Here is a 15,503-nt window from a genome sequence, read left to right as displayed (position 1 = left end):
GTAGAAGAGGAAGGGAAAAGTATGGATTGGCTAACATATTATAAAATATAAAATAGATATAAATCAGACCTGGTAAAATTTGGTATAGCTAAGAAATATAATTTAATAGATAAAATATTGATTGGACCAGATATTAAATTTATAACAAAAATATATAATTATCTTTTATATTATGATAACATTGAGGAAACAGTAAAAAAGAATATCTTAGCCCGGATGAAAAATTTTGGCTACACAATCCAATTAGAAGATTGGGAAAAAATATGGAAGGAACATTATAAATTGACTTTATCAGTGGCATATAAAGAAAATTTATGTAAATGTTCTACCAGTGACATTATGCCTCAATGAGATTAGCCAAAATTTGTCCGAACATAGATCCAAAACGCTGAAAGTGTAAAACCAATCATGGAACATTTTACCATTTATGGTGGACATGTCCAGCAATTAGGATATTTTGGAATATGATCAGTAATTGGATATTGCTGTTGTGAGCCGCGCCGAGTCTTTGGAGAGGGGCGGCGTACAAATCTAAATGTTATGATTATTGTTATTAATAATAATAATAATAATAATAATAATAATGGAAATGACAAAATATGAATTAGAATTAAAGCCAGAAACCTACCTTCTGGGGTTCATGAGAGGGCAAAATACAAAAATGAATTATTATTTTGTAATACATGTATTAACAGCTGCCAGATTAGCACTTGCACAAACGTGGAAGGATGAAACATGCTCCCCTCCCCGTTACAGAGATAATGGTAATAAAGAAAGTGTTGGACTGTGAAGAAATGAGCAGGCTTGCTATAGAATTGCAGAACTATCAAAGGAAAGAATTCTATCCCATGTGGAAAACATTGTATATATGGCTTGAAAAGAATAATAATAATAAATATATAAATAGCCAGTAATTAATAGGTAATTGTAAATACTAATACAAAATAAATAATGGATATAAAAGTTAAATATTAATATAGTTGGATAATGTATTGAAATTGATATGCTGATGCTACAGAAATGTAAATTAATACTGTATTTGAATGATTTGTTAATGTCATTTTATGTGTTTGTATTGTTTTTTAAAATCTAATATAAATATTTTTTTTAAAAAAGAAAGAATAATGCTCTCCAATTTAGTTTTATGTGACAATAAAAAAGAAAAAATTTGATAGATCAAGAAAAGTTCTGCAAAATAAATATGAATCCAAAAGCTGGAAATAAGTTGTACCTGATTTCCAGTGTGAGGAATTGGGATTCCATTTGTCACTCTCAGATGTGAACAAGTATTTGGTATTTCAGAAAAGATTGGAAAGAATATGAATCTAAGAAACTCTGAGATTATTCAACATGAATAAGATATTTAGAACAGAGACTTGTGAACTTTGGAAATGACATACAATTGTTGATAAAGTTCCTAACTGAAAACCTAAGGTTTTACTATTTAAAATTAAACACAGATTATATGACATGGATTCAGGTCTAATGATCAAAGAGATTTGTGGCCAATAAGAAATTGTATAGACTTTCTATGAATAAATTATAATAACAGACTATTAGCAGAGTGCTTTAAATTTTAACTTTGCTGTTTTTCAACCTATAACTATTTTTTCTTTGACATATGTAATCTATGGCAGGTCAGGTTGTAAATAGATGTACAAGTTTATAAATTCTGGGCCACTTTTGCAAAGAGGAAAGCTATTATAGTTGCAATCAATTACTCAGGGTTCAACTGGGGGGCATAATATGTCATTTTCTCTTTTTTAAAATTTCTTTTCAATGTTTTTTTTTAGTTTTGCTCTGTCTCTGTTTAATTTTTTTAATTTTTATTTGGGATTTTAATTTTTGAAATAAAGTAAAAAGTTTAATTCTAAGAAAAATGGATCAGGAGATCCAGAGTTGGGCCTGGCTGCTTCCCCAATAACCATTTCACACACACTGTAATACCAAAATTGTTTGCTGAAATAAATGGTGTTATTTTTTATTTCTACTCACCTGAGTTGCTGCTTCTACTCACCTGAGCTGCTGAGTCTTATTGGAAATTGGTAATAACAAGGATTTTCGCCTCTGTTGCTCAGAGACTTTGATTTCACTCTGAGGGGGGAGAAGAGTTGGAACCAAGGCAAAAACTGGGTGGGGGAGGGGAACTCCTCTCTGCTCCTTTGGGGAGGAGGCGGCCATTTTGTTTCTGTGTCTGTTTCTCCAGCATCACCAGCTGATCTTATGTAAAATGGCTGCTTTTGGTCTTGGCTTATTGATGGCAGGAACAGAGGCTGCTTTTCCCTCAAAACCTCCTGGTCTCTGAGCCTCATCCAAAGGTTGTAAAGTAAAAAGGTTAATTCTAAGAAAAATGGAGCAGGAGATCCAGAGTTGGGCCTGGCTGCTTCCCCAACAACCATTTCACACACACTGTAAGAATACCAAAATTGTTTGCTGAAAATAAATGGGTTTTTTCATTTCTTCTTACCTGAGTTGCTGCCTTTATTGGAAGTTGGGAATGACAAGGATTTTCTCCTCTGTTGTTCAGAAACCCCCATTTTACTCTGAGTGGTAAGAAGAGGAGGAACTAAGACAAAAACTACTCCTTTGGGGAGGAGGCAGCCATTTTGTTTCTGTGTGGTGATGTTTCTCTAGCATAGCTGATCTGTAAAATGGCCACTTTTAGTCTTGGCTTGGTGGTGGCAGCAACAAAGGATGATTTTCCCTCCAACCCTTCTGGTCTCTGAGTCTCATCCAGGGGCCCTTTGGGAGACAGGAGTTCAATGCCTGGCCAGAGCTGTCCTGGTCCTTCCTTCTAGGCTGGGTCTCTCTTTTACAAGCTTCCATCTTTCGCTTCCTGTCCTGCTGCCTTGTGCTTTGAAGAAGAGGTCGATCCCTTCTTCTCTGAGAAAGACCCTCAAGTGCTGGGAGACAGTTATTATGACACATACAACCCCCTCCCCAATTCTCTGAGCCTCATACAGGGACCCTTCGGGAGGCAGGAGTTCAAGGCCCGGCCAGAGCCGTCCTGGTCCCCTGGCAGAAGGGCAGCTTCTCCTGCTTCTGAGAGATCCTCTCTGGGCTCCTCAGCTGCCCCATCTGATGCAGTGGCCCAAGAGTGGGGAGACCCCTGATTGATGGGAAAGATGTCCCCCATATTACAGATAGTCCTCAACATATGACCACAATTGAACCCACCATTTTATGATGCTAAGTGAAAAATGTGTTAAGTGAGTTTTGCCCCATTTTACGAGCATTCATGCTGTTGTTAAGTGATTCACTGCAGTTGTGAAATCAGTAACACGGTTAAGTGAATCTGGTTTCCCCATTGACTTTGAGAAAGTTGCAAAAGAGGCCATGTGACCACAGGATTCTGCAAACGTCATAAATATGAGTCAGTTGCCAAGCACCCAAATGGAAATCACCTGAGCATAAGGATGCTACATGGGGCTACCTTTGAAAAGTGTTCGGAAACTTCAGATCGTGCAGAATGCAGCTGCGAGAGCAGTCATGGGCTTACCCAGGTATGCCCATGTTTCACCATCACTCCGCAGTCTGCATTGGCTGCCGATCAATTTCCGGTCACAATTCAAAGTGTTGGTTATGACCTTTAAATCCCTTCATGGCACTGGACCAGAATATCTCCGAGACCGCCTACTGCCGCACGAATCCCAGCGACCAATTAGGTCCCACAGAGTGGGCCTTCTCCGGGTCCCGTCAACTAAACAATGTCGGTTGGCGGGCCCCAGGGGAAGAGCCTTCTCTGTGGCGGCCCCGACTCTCTGGAACCAACTCCCCCCAGAGATTAGAACTGCCCCTACTCTCCCTGCCTTCCGTAAACTCCTTAAAACCCACCTCTGCCGTCAGGCATGGGGGAACTGAAACACCTCCCCCGGGCATGTTTAATTTATGCATGGTATGTTTGTGTGTGCGTCTGTTAGTTTATGGGGTTCTTTTAAATCTTGTATAAATTTTAAAGTTTTCTGATTATTTATGATTTGTTCTATTTTGTTGTGAGCCGCCCCGAGTCTTCGGAGAGGGGCGGCATACAAATCTAAATAATAAATAAATAATAATAAATAAATAAATGCTGGAACAGTCATAAGTGTGAAAAATGGTCATGTGTCTTTTTCTCACTGCCGTTGTACCTTTTAATGGTCACTAAATGAACTGTTGTAAGTTGAGGACTTACAACAGTTCATTTAGTGAAAAGGGAGTGGGGGGTCTTTTACCCCAATTCCTTTTTGGCTTCCCAGATGCCCTCAAGAGCTCCCATCTTCCAGAGCCTAAAAAGTGGACGTTTTCAACCTGCAACGTGAGAGTCACATTTAGCTTTGGCCAGCTAATAATGCAGTCCCACAAAACTTTTAATGTTATAATAAATAATATAAAAATTAAAAAGTATATATTAACTACTGTATATTATATAATTCATATGCAGCCCATCCTTTTCACTCAGTGTTGCCCAGAGAAGCCAAAAGGTTGGAGACGCTTTAAAGCATTTAGTCAAATCTGTATTTGAGTCCCTTCTTCTGAATAAAAAATTTAGAAATGTTCTATTGATTAGACACCCCCCCTCTGACAGGCCACAAGAGCCTTTGAGCCTTTTCATTTAGATCGAAGATCACTCGGACCTGCAACATAGAATCATAGGGCTGGGAGGGACCTCGGAGGCCTTCTAGTCCAACCTCCAACTTAAGTCACGAGAGCTTATACATCATCCTGGTCAAAAGGTTGTCTAGTCTGTTTTTGAAACCCTCCAGTGATAGAGCAGCCACAACTCCATGAGGACAATTGTTCCATTGCTTTATTTGATTTCATTTATTTGTCAATCAAGTATAGGATAGTTTATATAAACATAACATAGAAAGTAATAATAAAAGAAGACAATAGGCACAATGGTGTGCTTATGTAGGTCCCTTACAGAAGTTTCAGAAAAGGGGAGAGGTCAACTGAACCCTTTTCTAAGAGTGACCATAGCACGATTGCTTAATTGTCCTCCTTACTTCTAGCTCGGGTCTTTCTTTACGAAGCTTCCTCTCCTGTCCTCTGGGGCTTTGGAGAAGTCAACCCCTCCCCCACAAAAGCCCCTCAAGTACCGGAAAACACTTCTCATACCCCCCCCCCCAATCCTTCTATGCCAGAGGCTGGAAATACCCCCTCCTTCAGTCTCTTCACCATACAGATCTTTTCCCGTCTTTCTTGCTCTTCTCTGCAGACTTTCTAGGGTTTTTCGTATCGTGGTAATCAATTGGGCCTATCATTCAAAGTGCGGCTTCACTAAATGCAACGGAAACCGACATTTGTGACTTATTTCGCGACCTGGATGTTCTCCTCGGCTGATGCAATCCAAGACTGCCTGGGGTTTTGGGTGGGGGGGGCAGGTCCCCCTGTGCGGGGTCTCCCCCCCCTCCCCTCAAGGTTCAGATCCTCCTCCCGCTTTCCCCCGGCCCGAAGTCCCGCCCCTCCCCAAGAGGCGGAGTCCCTGGAAGGGGATTTCCTGATGGAATTTCCGTTTCCGTGGCTCTCTCGCCGTTTGAACCTGCAGGTCTGCCCAGCAACAATGACGAATGTGGGGTGCCTTTTGTTCTACTGGTTGAGTTCGCCCAATCGCCAGCGGGCTCCGGATTGTTGCGCTGTTGACACGCCCCCCCCCCCCCAGCCCCTCTTGGGATCTTGGAGACTTGAGCGGGGCGCAGATTGAGGATCGAGGCCAGGATGGCTCTGCGCTCTGCGCCCTTGTTGCTCCTGGTGTTGGTGGCGGTCTCCCTCCGAGAGAGCTGCTTCGGTGAGTCCTCTTGAGGGGGGGGGGTCGCCCTTTTTATCTGCCAGGGAATCTCTCTCTACTCCCCCAAAAAAGTATCTTCCCAAAAGGAGAATCCTGATTCGGTCCTCTTTCTAGTCCGCCCCCCCTCTGGCCACTCTAGGATTAGGCCCCAAAGTTCCCTCCCTCCAGGAGAGCCCCTTTGAAAACACGACGTGGGTGGACCCTCCAGATGTCAATCAAGTCTACCTGGGCGCCCCCAAGGGCAGTTTTTTCCCTCTCCCAAAGTGGAGATTGTTGGAAAGCGGAGTTTGCAGGCGATCAGATCAGTTCACAAACTTCCCTGCTGCCTTTGCCCGACCCCTCCGCCTGGATCTGGCTTCCGGTGCTGGGTGGACCCGGCTTGTTTCTCGGTTCCCTGCATTGGCAGAGGCGGGGGCTGGTGGAAAGGAGCGGTCGCGATAAGGCTGCTGTGTGAATGCAGGAGGATAAGAGCCTCTCTTCCTTTTTACTTTCTCCTGCATCCTCACCCTCCCACCGCATCCTAAACCCCAAAGTCCCCCCATTTTTTTCTGGGACAGGCAGGGATTTGCCTCCCCAGGTGTTCCTTCCTCCATTCCAGAAGCCCCCAATGCTTAAACATATTTAAAATTTAATATTATTACAGTTTGCATTCCAGAAGTAATGCAATTATTTTTTTAAAAAAGTAGTTTATTGAACAGATTTGCACAAACACTTAAAATTCTTCAAAGTATTGTCCTTGGGCCTCTACACATTTTTTCCAGCGACTCTGCCATAACCGGTATGCGCCCTGGAAGGCGTCTTTGGGGACCTCTCGCAAGGTCTTTGTCACGGCTGATTGGATCTCTTCATTGGATGAAAACCGCACCTGGCCACAACACGCTACGAGTCCGCGAGTTCCTGGCCAGGTGCCAACGCTGCCCCCCCCCATAGTCCTGATGTCACCCCATCAGACTTCTTTTTGTTCCCAGCCCTGAAAGGAACCGGTTTTTCATCCATAGAAGAGATCCAATCAGCCGTGAGGAAGACCTTCTGAGAGGTCCCCGAAGACACCTTCCAGGGCTCGCACCGGTCTTGACGCAGAGCCACTGGAAAAAATGTGTAGAGGCCCTAGGACAGTACTTTGAAGAATTTTAAGTGTTTGTGCAAATCTGTTCAATAAATTACTTTTAAAAAAATAATTGCATTACTTTTGGAACGCACCCTGTATGTTATCATTCCTTAGGACTTATATAGCTAGTCCTCAACTTGTGACCACAATTTAGCCCAGAATTTAAGTTGCTAAGTGGGAAATGTGTGAGTTTTGCCTCAATTTACGTCTTTTCTTGCCAATTTTTTAAAGCAAATCACTGCAGTTGTTAAACTACTAACATAGTTTTAAAGTGAATCTGTTTCCCCATTGAGTTTCCTTGTCAGAAGGTTGCAAAAGGGAATCACATGACCCAGGACCCTGCAGTCATCAAAAGTGTTTGAATTTTGATCATGTGAAGAACATGGGTATGCTACAATGGTCGTAAGTGTGAAAAATGATCATAGGTTACTTTTTTCACCCCACTCAAAGCAGTTGAAAATCTGGGTCCTTATTTTACCAACCTCGGAAGACCTTGAGCAGGTCAGGATTGAACTCCTGGCTGTGGGTAGAAGTAGCCTGCAATGCTGCATTCTATCCACTGGGCCTCCATGGCTGAAGGTATGGGGTTGAGCCCCACTGAGTCCCTGGTTCAAAACCAATCCCTGTTCGGATGCCTGAACTCTGGGATGAGAGGGGGGTTTCCCAGTCGGGGGGGGAGGGGGAAGATCCAGGGAGGGCTACATTGCATCATTGCTGCCCCCCCTTCGCTCCCCCCTTCACCTCCCCATAAATCCCAGGGAAGCAGTTTGGGTTTCCTGTAAGGATCCCATGGCCTCTGTTCTCACCCGAATTCCCCCCTCCCCATTTTATAATATCCCTCCCTCAAATCTGAACCTATTAACAACCCATGTTGGGCCTCAGTGAAGTCAGAATGTTATTTTTTCCTCTTGGGGGGACCAGATGGGGTTTGCTGCTGCATATTGGAGCTTCTGAGGATGGAGCCCCCTTCTTCCTGTGCCCCCCTGCAGCTTCCTTGGGGCAGAGACTGAGCAATGCAGAAGGGAGGGTGGAGGAAGGCCTTGCTGGAAGTGGGGAACAATTGGAGGGGAGCACATAAATTTTGTGGGTCCTGCGCTCTCTTTGTCTCTACTTTCCTTTCAGGCCCTCCAGAAGATGCTCCTTTGTCTCTCGTTCACTCCCTCTTTCCACCCTCTTGTTTTATTTTTCTCCCATCATCTCCCCCTTCATTTTCTCTTCTTCTTCTTCTTCTTCTTCCTTCTTTCCAGACCGGGGAATGGGGCCTTCTGTGCCCCATAGAGCATCTGGGTCCTTGACTGAATCCCCCTAACTCTGCCCCTCTGGGTCCCTTCCAGGCGCCTCCTCCCACTCCATGAAGTATTTCATCACCGCCATCTCAGAGCCTAGTCAGGGGCTGCCCCACTTTGTCTCTCTGGGTTATGTGGATGATCAACTCTTCAGCTACTATGACAGCCACAGCCGGAAGTCGCAGCCAAGAGTCTCCTGGATGGAGAAGGTGGGGAAGGAGTATCCCCAATACTGGGAGGCAGAGACCCAGATATTACGTGTCCATGAGGAGGCATTCAGAGGAAACCTGGAGATTCTGAGGAATCGCTACAATCAGAGTGAAGGTGAGTGATAGGTCAGGTGGCTCCTCTAGCCCCATATTCCCCTCCCCAGGAACCAGAGGGGGGGAGAAAGGGGGGGTCCCTTCAAAGGGAGAGGCTGCTTCCACACCTTTTAAACAGTCTTTTTTAATATATTTATTCTTTTTCTAAAATCCATATAAGATTGTCCTTGCCTCCATAGCTGACATGTTCTGCCAATTGCAGTTAATGAAAACTTGTTTAAATTTATCCATCTGTCTTTCTGAATGTTGATATTGATACAAAATTAGATAAAAAGAGACCGAAATCTCCCTCCCCCCCATGAAAGTTGGAGGGTCTGACCTTGGTGGATCTCCTGCTGTGGGGGAGGGAGGGAATCACAGGTCTCCACACTCCAAAAAAAGGCAGTGGATCCTAATTAAATTCTGGGGCAAGCAGGTCCTCTTCCTTCTCTCTGTTTCCACCTCAGAGAAATAAGGGATCAAGTGCAGATCCACCTGGGATGACCAGATCCCTCTTTCCTTCACCCCCTTTTTGGAGGGACGAGGGCCCCCCAAATGCCAGGAGCTTCTGTTCACCCTCCAGTTGGAAGGAGGGGCCAGGAAGACCCAAATGGGGTGGGGGCTCTTGGGGGGGCACAGGGCCAGGATCCTCCCAATCCTGAGAGGGAAAGACAGAGAAGAAAGGATCCTCCATTTGGGGCCCTTCCAGAGTCTCTCAGAGCCTTCGTGGCTTCCCATCCTTGGTCCCTCAAGCTGAACTCCTGCCCTGCCCTCTTGGTGGGGCTGCCCTGGAGGGGGGGGAGGCCTTCTTCAGCTGCCCCCCCCTTCTGCCACCTTTGGGGGACAAGATTCACCTTCAAGGAACCTTGTTTGGGGGCAGGGGCTGAAAGCACCTGTGGGTCTCGTGGGAGCCTCCTTCCCAGGCTAAAGAGCCCCAAATGTCCCAACCTTTCCTCAAAGGGGGGCTGCTTCCCCCCTCCCCTCGCCTGAGTCGCCTCCTCTGGACCTTCTCCAGCTCCCTCCTCTCCTTTTGGGGGTCTTTGGGCCACAACTGCTCCCAGTATTCCAGATGTGGTTGCTCTGCCTTGATTCATGTAAAGGCTTTGGGACATCAGCCTCTCTTGGGTTCTCCATACAATTTTAATGATACCTTCTTTGCCTTTTAAACTTTTAAATATAATTTGCATTAAACCTTTTGAACAAAAGATAAAAACTAGTAGAAGGTAACATAAAGTAAAGGAGCAAAAGGAAACTAATCAAAGAAAATTAAATAAAAGTCCATTTTCCCCATGGGGAGATCAGGGAATCTCCTCTCGAGGGAAGGATCAGGCTGGAGCTCACGAGGATCTTCCTCTTCCTCCAAAGGGAAGATCTCTGGCTGAGCAGAAGATGCAGAGAAAGGATCCCCTCACCCGACATTCCTGGGTGTGGAAAGGGAGGGAAAACACTGGTCAGTTTAGTTCAACTGTCCTTCCAGGTGGTTTTTCCCTTAGATTTGAGAGTTCCTGGCGTCCTTCCTCCCTCTCAAGCCCAAACAGGAGGAGAAACATTTCAGGATTTTCTTTTGGTTTTTTCAAACGTTCAAATTAGTTTTAAATCCAAGAATCTGGTCACTTGAAGTCTAAATATCTTCTCCAGGGCCTTGCAAAGACTTCAAGCTCATTTCAAAGGCCAATAACCCTTCGGGTGTCCAGATCAGACTGGGCCATTTGCTGCTGTTGCTGAGGAAAATATTCCTTTGTGGCCCTTCAAGGCTTCATTCTCACATTGCACTAAACCATGGTTTGTTTCTGGTTAGACCAAAGTGGGAACCAGCCCTTTTGACTTGATGCTATTTGTGAACGTAGACCAAGATTTATGGTCACAGGGATCCCTGCAAGCTTTTATGTAGATCAACCAGATCCTCTTTGAGACCACCAGAACTTCCAGTGGCTGCGAGCTGCGTCGGAAGGCTGGTGACGGAGCTCCGTCCCCAGACCTCCGTTTTTGCCTTGGCGGTCGCGTTTCCAGCGGTGTGATTGGGCACGGAGAGCCCAGTCAAGAACAGGGGGTTTCCCTGCGTCGGAGGGGGTGCTCGCCGCCGCCCCCAGGTGCAGGATTGCCCCGCAACGCCAGCGCAAGGATCCGGGACCGGATCCTTTCGGCGCTCGGCCATAGCGGCAACTCCACAAAAGAGGAAGTATAAAGAAAGAATCTAAGAAGTCTAAAAAAAGAGCGAAGACAAAAGGTATTGTGATTATTACTCCCCACAAACGAATAAATAATAAATAACTGAACTTACTAGAAATAAGGCGAAGAAGATTAATTAATAAGAGAAATTTCTGCCTACGTGAGCGGACTTCAAGAAAGCGGAAATGGCTGTAGCTTACGTAATTTAAAGCAGCAAAAAAAATCAACAACAAAAACACACCAACTTAAAACTCTTTTTTGAACATTATTCCTGGAAGGTTTCTCCCATCATCGAAATCGAGGGAATAAGAATTGTTTAAGTTATATATAATACTCCTTTTTTCTCTTTGCCTTGAAGTGGACCGTGTACGAGACGTTCGTAGTGTTTGATTGCAACATAGAAGAAATAAGATCTAATATCCAAGATGGAGGATTAATATTTTAAGAACAAAGGAGCTGACGGGTTAGTTTTAAATACGTTAAATTGACTCTTTTTTCTCTTTTTTTTCTTTGCCTTTATTATTACTACTTTTTTCTTCTTTTTTCCTTTTTGAATATTATATTCTGTTTGGATTGTAGAGCATTATTTCTGACTTTCTTTTTTGTTTGTGGGCTGGTTCCTGAGAAGTATTGCTAATGAGGATACTTTTTTTTTTTCCTACCTGAAATCAAAGTGCCATTTGGATTATTTACTTGGACTATTGAACCGATTGGATTATTATTTGGACTTATTTGAATTACTATTTGGATTTATTTGAATTACTATCTGGATTATTATTTGGACTATTGGGACTATTTGGAATTAAAACCTGCCTCCCTTCTTTTTATTATTTTTGGTATTTTTTGATATTTTGGGAACTGGATCTACAAATATTAAATGAATTAAATGATACTGGAACTTTGAACATTGACTTAACTGATACATTCCAACCATAAGAAGAGCAACTAAAGAACATAAATACATTTTGGATTTTTTCCCCTCTCCATTTAAGTCTATAAATGAATTGCTAAATTTCCCTCTTCCCCCCTCCCTTGTTTGATTGCCCCCGTACCTCTTTATCCCCTCATATATTTTTTGATATTACGTGAGTGTTTCTTTATCCTTTGTTTTTCTCTTTACTCTTTTTTTCCCTTTCATCTAGGTCCTAAGGTTGTTTAGATTGATACAATACATACATATCGAATTGTAAGTGCTTATTAACTGTTATTTTAACTGTTCTTTTAACTGTTTTTTTTTAATTAGACTTGCACCTTTCCCTTTTTATTTTTTCCTTCCTCTTTTTTGGGGGGGGGATTTATTCCTTTAAGTATTCTTATTTTAAATAGATTTTAAGTAAGTGTTTATTAGAGACTTAGCTATTTGAAACTATTTGAAACTATTTGATATTATAACTACACATTGCTTTTTTCTTTTTAATTGAAATTGATTTCACATAAGATTGAAGGTATTTTGAACACTATTAGATATATTGATATATTGTTATATTGTTGATATATTCCTCCTCGTATCTTTTTTTCTTTTTTCTTAAATCTTTCTGTTTTATTAAATTTTAATACTAATATTAATTTTACAATAGTAATATTAAAGATTGAACGATTATTAAATTGATACCACTTTGGACAAGATTAAAACTAACAGATTTTAGAAGACCTAGAAAAGCGTCGAAGATGTCCACCACCTCGACCATTATAAAAACTTCAAAGAAGCAATCTACAACTCCAACTGCTACACCACAAAGCTCCCCTTCTCCATCACCATCCTCTCTGCCACAAAGAACAATAACAAGTATGCTGGCCAAGGAGAAAGAAAAAGAAAAAACTCCAGTACAACCAACTTTGCAGACTATTCAAGATACACTGGCCTTGCTTCAAGTTTCTATGCAAGCTAACAGAGATGATGCACGGGAAGAGGCACAGAAACACTATGAAGGTATAAAAGCAGAAATGAGCAATTTGAAGTCTGAGATGGAAAATTTTAAAGGAAGTGTTCAAGCAATGGACGGGAAAATTGAAGCGATGCAGCAAACCTTAAAAGAAAATGAACAATGGAAGAAGAAGGTGGACGACAAAATAGAGAAAGCCGAAAAGAGAATGGATGCATTCGAGGATCACAGTATAGTGGCCAACAGAGGATTTGATGAAGCCATTACCAATCTTGAATTACAACGAGCCTCACATGGGCTGAGGTTCCAAAATGTGCACGAAGAAAAAGATGAAAACTTAGGTTCGAAAATGGCTGAAATAGTGGGTGAAATTCTACAGATGGATCCTCAGGATGTAATTAAAGAGATTGACGAAATTTACAGAGTTTCAACTAGCTATGTGAGAAAACACAACCTACCAAGGGAAGTACAAGTCCAAATTTATTACAAGAGGATAAGATCTGGAAATATAAAGATTTAGTAGATAACCAGTGGAACTTGAAAACAAAGCAGGAACTGTTGGAATTGGGCCTGGCAATAGACTGGTGGCAATATACACAGATCAAGTCGAGATTCCATAAAGATAAAACAACATATATACTTAGGAAGGATAATAATATATTAGGTAAATTACTAACCACAGATCAAAGAAAATTGATAGGGAAAACATATAAATTTCTAATTAATAGTAAAAATATAGAATGGATATTAAAGGACAACATGATCAGTTGGTGTAGAAATTTAAACAGAGAGATAGACCTGAATACCTGGGAAAAGGTCTGGACGTATAACTGGAAAATAACAAAGTCAACTGCCTATAAAGAAAACCAGATCAAGATGTTTTATAGATGGCACTTACCACCAAGTAGAATTTCAAAAATGTACCAAACTAATTCGCCTAATTGCTGGAAATGTAAAATAGAAATAGGTAGCTACTATCATTGTTGGTGGACGTGCCCAAAAGCTAAAGAGTATTGGAACATAATAGAAAAATGGCTGAAAGAAATAACTCAATTAGATATTAAGAAAGCACCAGAATTTTTTCTATTGGGCATATCAAATTATAAATACAAAAAAGATATATATTATTTAATAGTTCATATATTAGTAGCAGCTAGGTTAGTTTTTGCACAAAAATGGGAAGATAGTGAGATTCCAAAAGAAACAGATATTCTTAAGAAGATTTTAGACTGTGCCGAATTAGATATGATGACGAGACGGTTAAATAATCAAGAAGAATCAGAGTTTTATGATATTTGGCAGAAAGTATATATCTGGTGGGAAACAAGGAATAAGAGATACATGTGTTGCTATATTATTACTATATTTGAATTTAGTATTAGAATTGTATTAGATGGTAATTACTAGTATAAACATAAATTTCTTTCTTTTTTTTTCCTCTTATTTTTTTTTCTCTTTGTTTTTTGCATAAAATTTCTTTTTCTTCTTCATATATATCTTTATAAATTTTGATACTGATTTAGATTCATATTAAGATTGAAATTTTTATTTTATATAACAATAAGTATTTTACAGATAAATTCTTTATTTTTATATGAAGACTTCTACTCTGAGTGGAGCGAGTGGAGCTCCATTAAGTGTTATATGTTTTGTTTGTTGTGTTTGTTACTTTAAAAAAATCAATAAAAATATTTGAAGGGGAAAAAAAGAGACCACCAGATTCTCAGTCCCTCTTTGTAGCCGCAGATCCAGGCTCCTGTTCCCTCTCTGGGATCCCTTCCTTTCCCCCCAGAGGAACAGCAGAGAGAAAGATGGAAGGATCTCCGTCCCTCTGTTTCTTTTTCCACTCCTCCTTCTCTCCGTCTCCCTTGGGATCCTCTGCTGCCTTTTCCAGATTCCCTTTTCCTGGGAAGGTTCAGGGACTCTGAACTGGGGGGAGGGGAATGCAGGGAGGGAGGGGGAGGGAGGGGGGAAGGGAGGTTAGTGATTGGGGGCTTTCTTTCCCTTGGACTCTGGGGAGGAAATGGGGGTGTCAGTGCCTCTGTCAAAGTCCCTGCAGGAAGGGGGGCAGCTCTGTCTATCTTCAGGACTACGGAAACCATCCTTCTGACTGTCTTATAGGGTTTCACACATTGCAGCGGATGTTAGGCTGTGAGCTCTGGAGTGATGGAAAGAAAGGAGGGATTTATCAGGATGGCTATGACGGGAGGACCTTCATCACCTTCGACAAGAAGACCCTCACTTGGGTGGCTCCCGATCCCCAGGCCCAGATCACCCAGAGGAAATGGGATGGTTTACCAGGATATAATCGGTATTGGAAAGGCTACCTGGAGGAATACTGCATTGAGTGGCTGGAGAAGTACCTGTCCTATGGGAATGAGACACTGCTGAGGACAGGTGAGCATCTGAATGGAGACTGGACTTTCCTCCTTTATGGCCGGATCTCTTGGACACATTCAACCCGTTTGAATCCCTGGTCTGCAGCCTGTTTTCTCCCTGGTGGGAATCCCCCCCCCCCAGCCTCTCTCCAGGACACGGGAAGCGCTGATTGGTTCTCACTACCAGGCAGCCATTCAGTGGACCAGGAAATGCAGCCTCTGCCTGGCAGGTGTCTGGGTGGGTCAGGCAGGAAGAGACCTTGAGGGTGTCCTCTTCACTGCCCACAATGAGGGAACCATTTGGGGCCATTCAATGAAACCCCCATTAGCCAAACTGTAGTCGAGAGTGGTGGGTGCCCTTAATTCCCCCCCATTAACTCTGCTTCTCCCCACATCCCATAGGGGGCTCCCTCCCTGCCTTGCATCTGATGATGCACCTCCCACCCCCACCACTAGGGGGCTTCAGTTCTACCATTAAGAAGACATTATCAGTGTCCCCACTTTCGCATAAGGGCCATGGATGAGGGGTTCATTTCTTTCGGGGGGGGCTCAGGGGGAAGCAAAGTTTCTCTCAATCTTTCTTTTAAGCCTCAAAAAGGTTCCCACAATT

At 42.6% G+C, this 15,503-nt stretch overlaps 1 protein-coding gene across 1 annotated transcript; it reads left to right on the top strand.

The window, feature by feature from the left end:
* Nucleotides 1-5,662: 5,662 nt before the first annotated feature.
* Nucleotides 5,663-14,655, top strand: LOC139159752 (H-2 class I histocompatibility antigen, Q9 alpha chain-like). The gene is made up of 5 exons (XM_070737125.1): nt 5,663-5,767; nt 8,210-8,485; nt 10,991-11,095; nt 11,775-11,818; nt 14,637-14,655. The coding sequence occupies exons 1-3, from the start codon at nt 5,698-5,700 to the stop codon at nt 11,020-11,022; spliced, it is 378 nt and encodes a 125-aa protein (XP_070593226.1). The 5' UTR covers nt 5,663-5,697; the 3' UTR covers nt 11,023-11,095; nt 11,775-11,818; nt 14,637-14,655.
* The last annotated feature ends 848 nt before the right edge of the window (nt 14,656-15,503 follow it).

This window comes from Erythrolamprus reginae, chromosome 2, assembly GCF_031021105.1.
Source record: "Erythrolamprus reginae isolate rEryReg1 chromosome 2, rEryReg1.hap1, whole genome shotgun sequence".
Lineage (NCBI taxonomy): Eukaryota > Metazoa > Chordata > Lepidosauria > Squamata > Dipsadidae > Erythrolamprus > Erythrolamprus reginae.
Note: the sequence above shows the minus strand (reverse complement) of the source record. Positions and strands in the feature narration are given on the sequence as shown.

Excerpts from the sequence above, each read along its gene's own strand:
- LOC139159752 (XM_070737125.1), top strand. The coding sequence starts at position 5,698 with ATGGCTCTGCGCTCTGCGCCCTTGTTGCTCCTGGTGTTGGTGGCGGTC. Across the intron at positions 5,768-8,209 it reads CCTCCGAGAGAGCTGCTTCG|GCGCCTCCTCCCACTCCATG; the intron begins GTGAGTCCTCTT and ends GGTCCCTTCCAG. Across the intron at positions 8,486-10,990 it reads TCGCTACAATCAGAGTGAAG|TGGACCGTGTACGAGACGTT; the intron begins GTGAGTGATAGG and ends TTTGCCTTGAAG.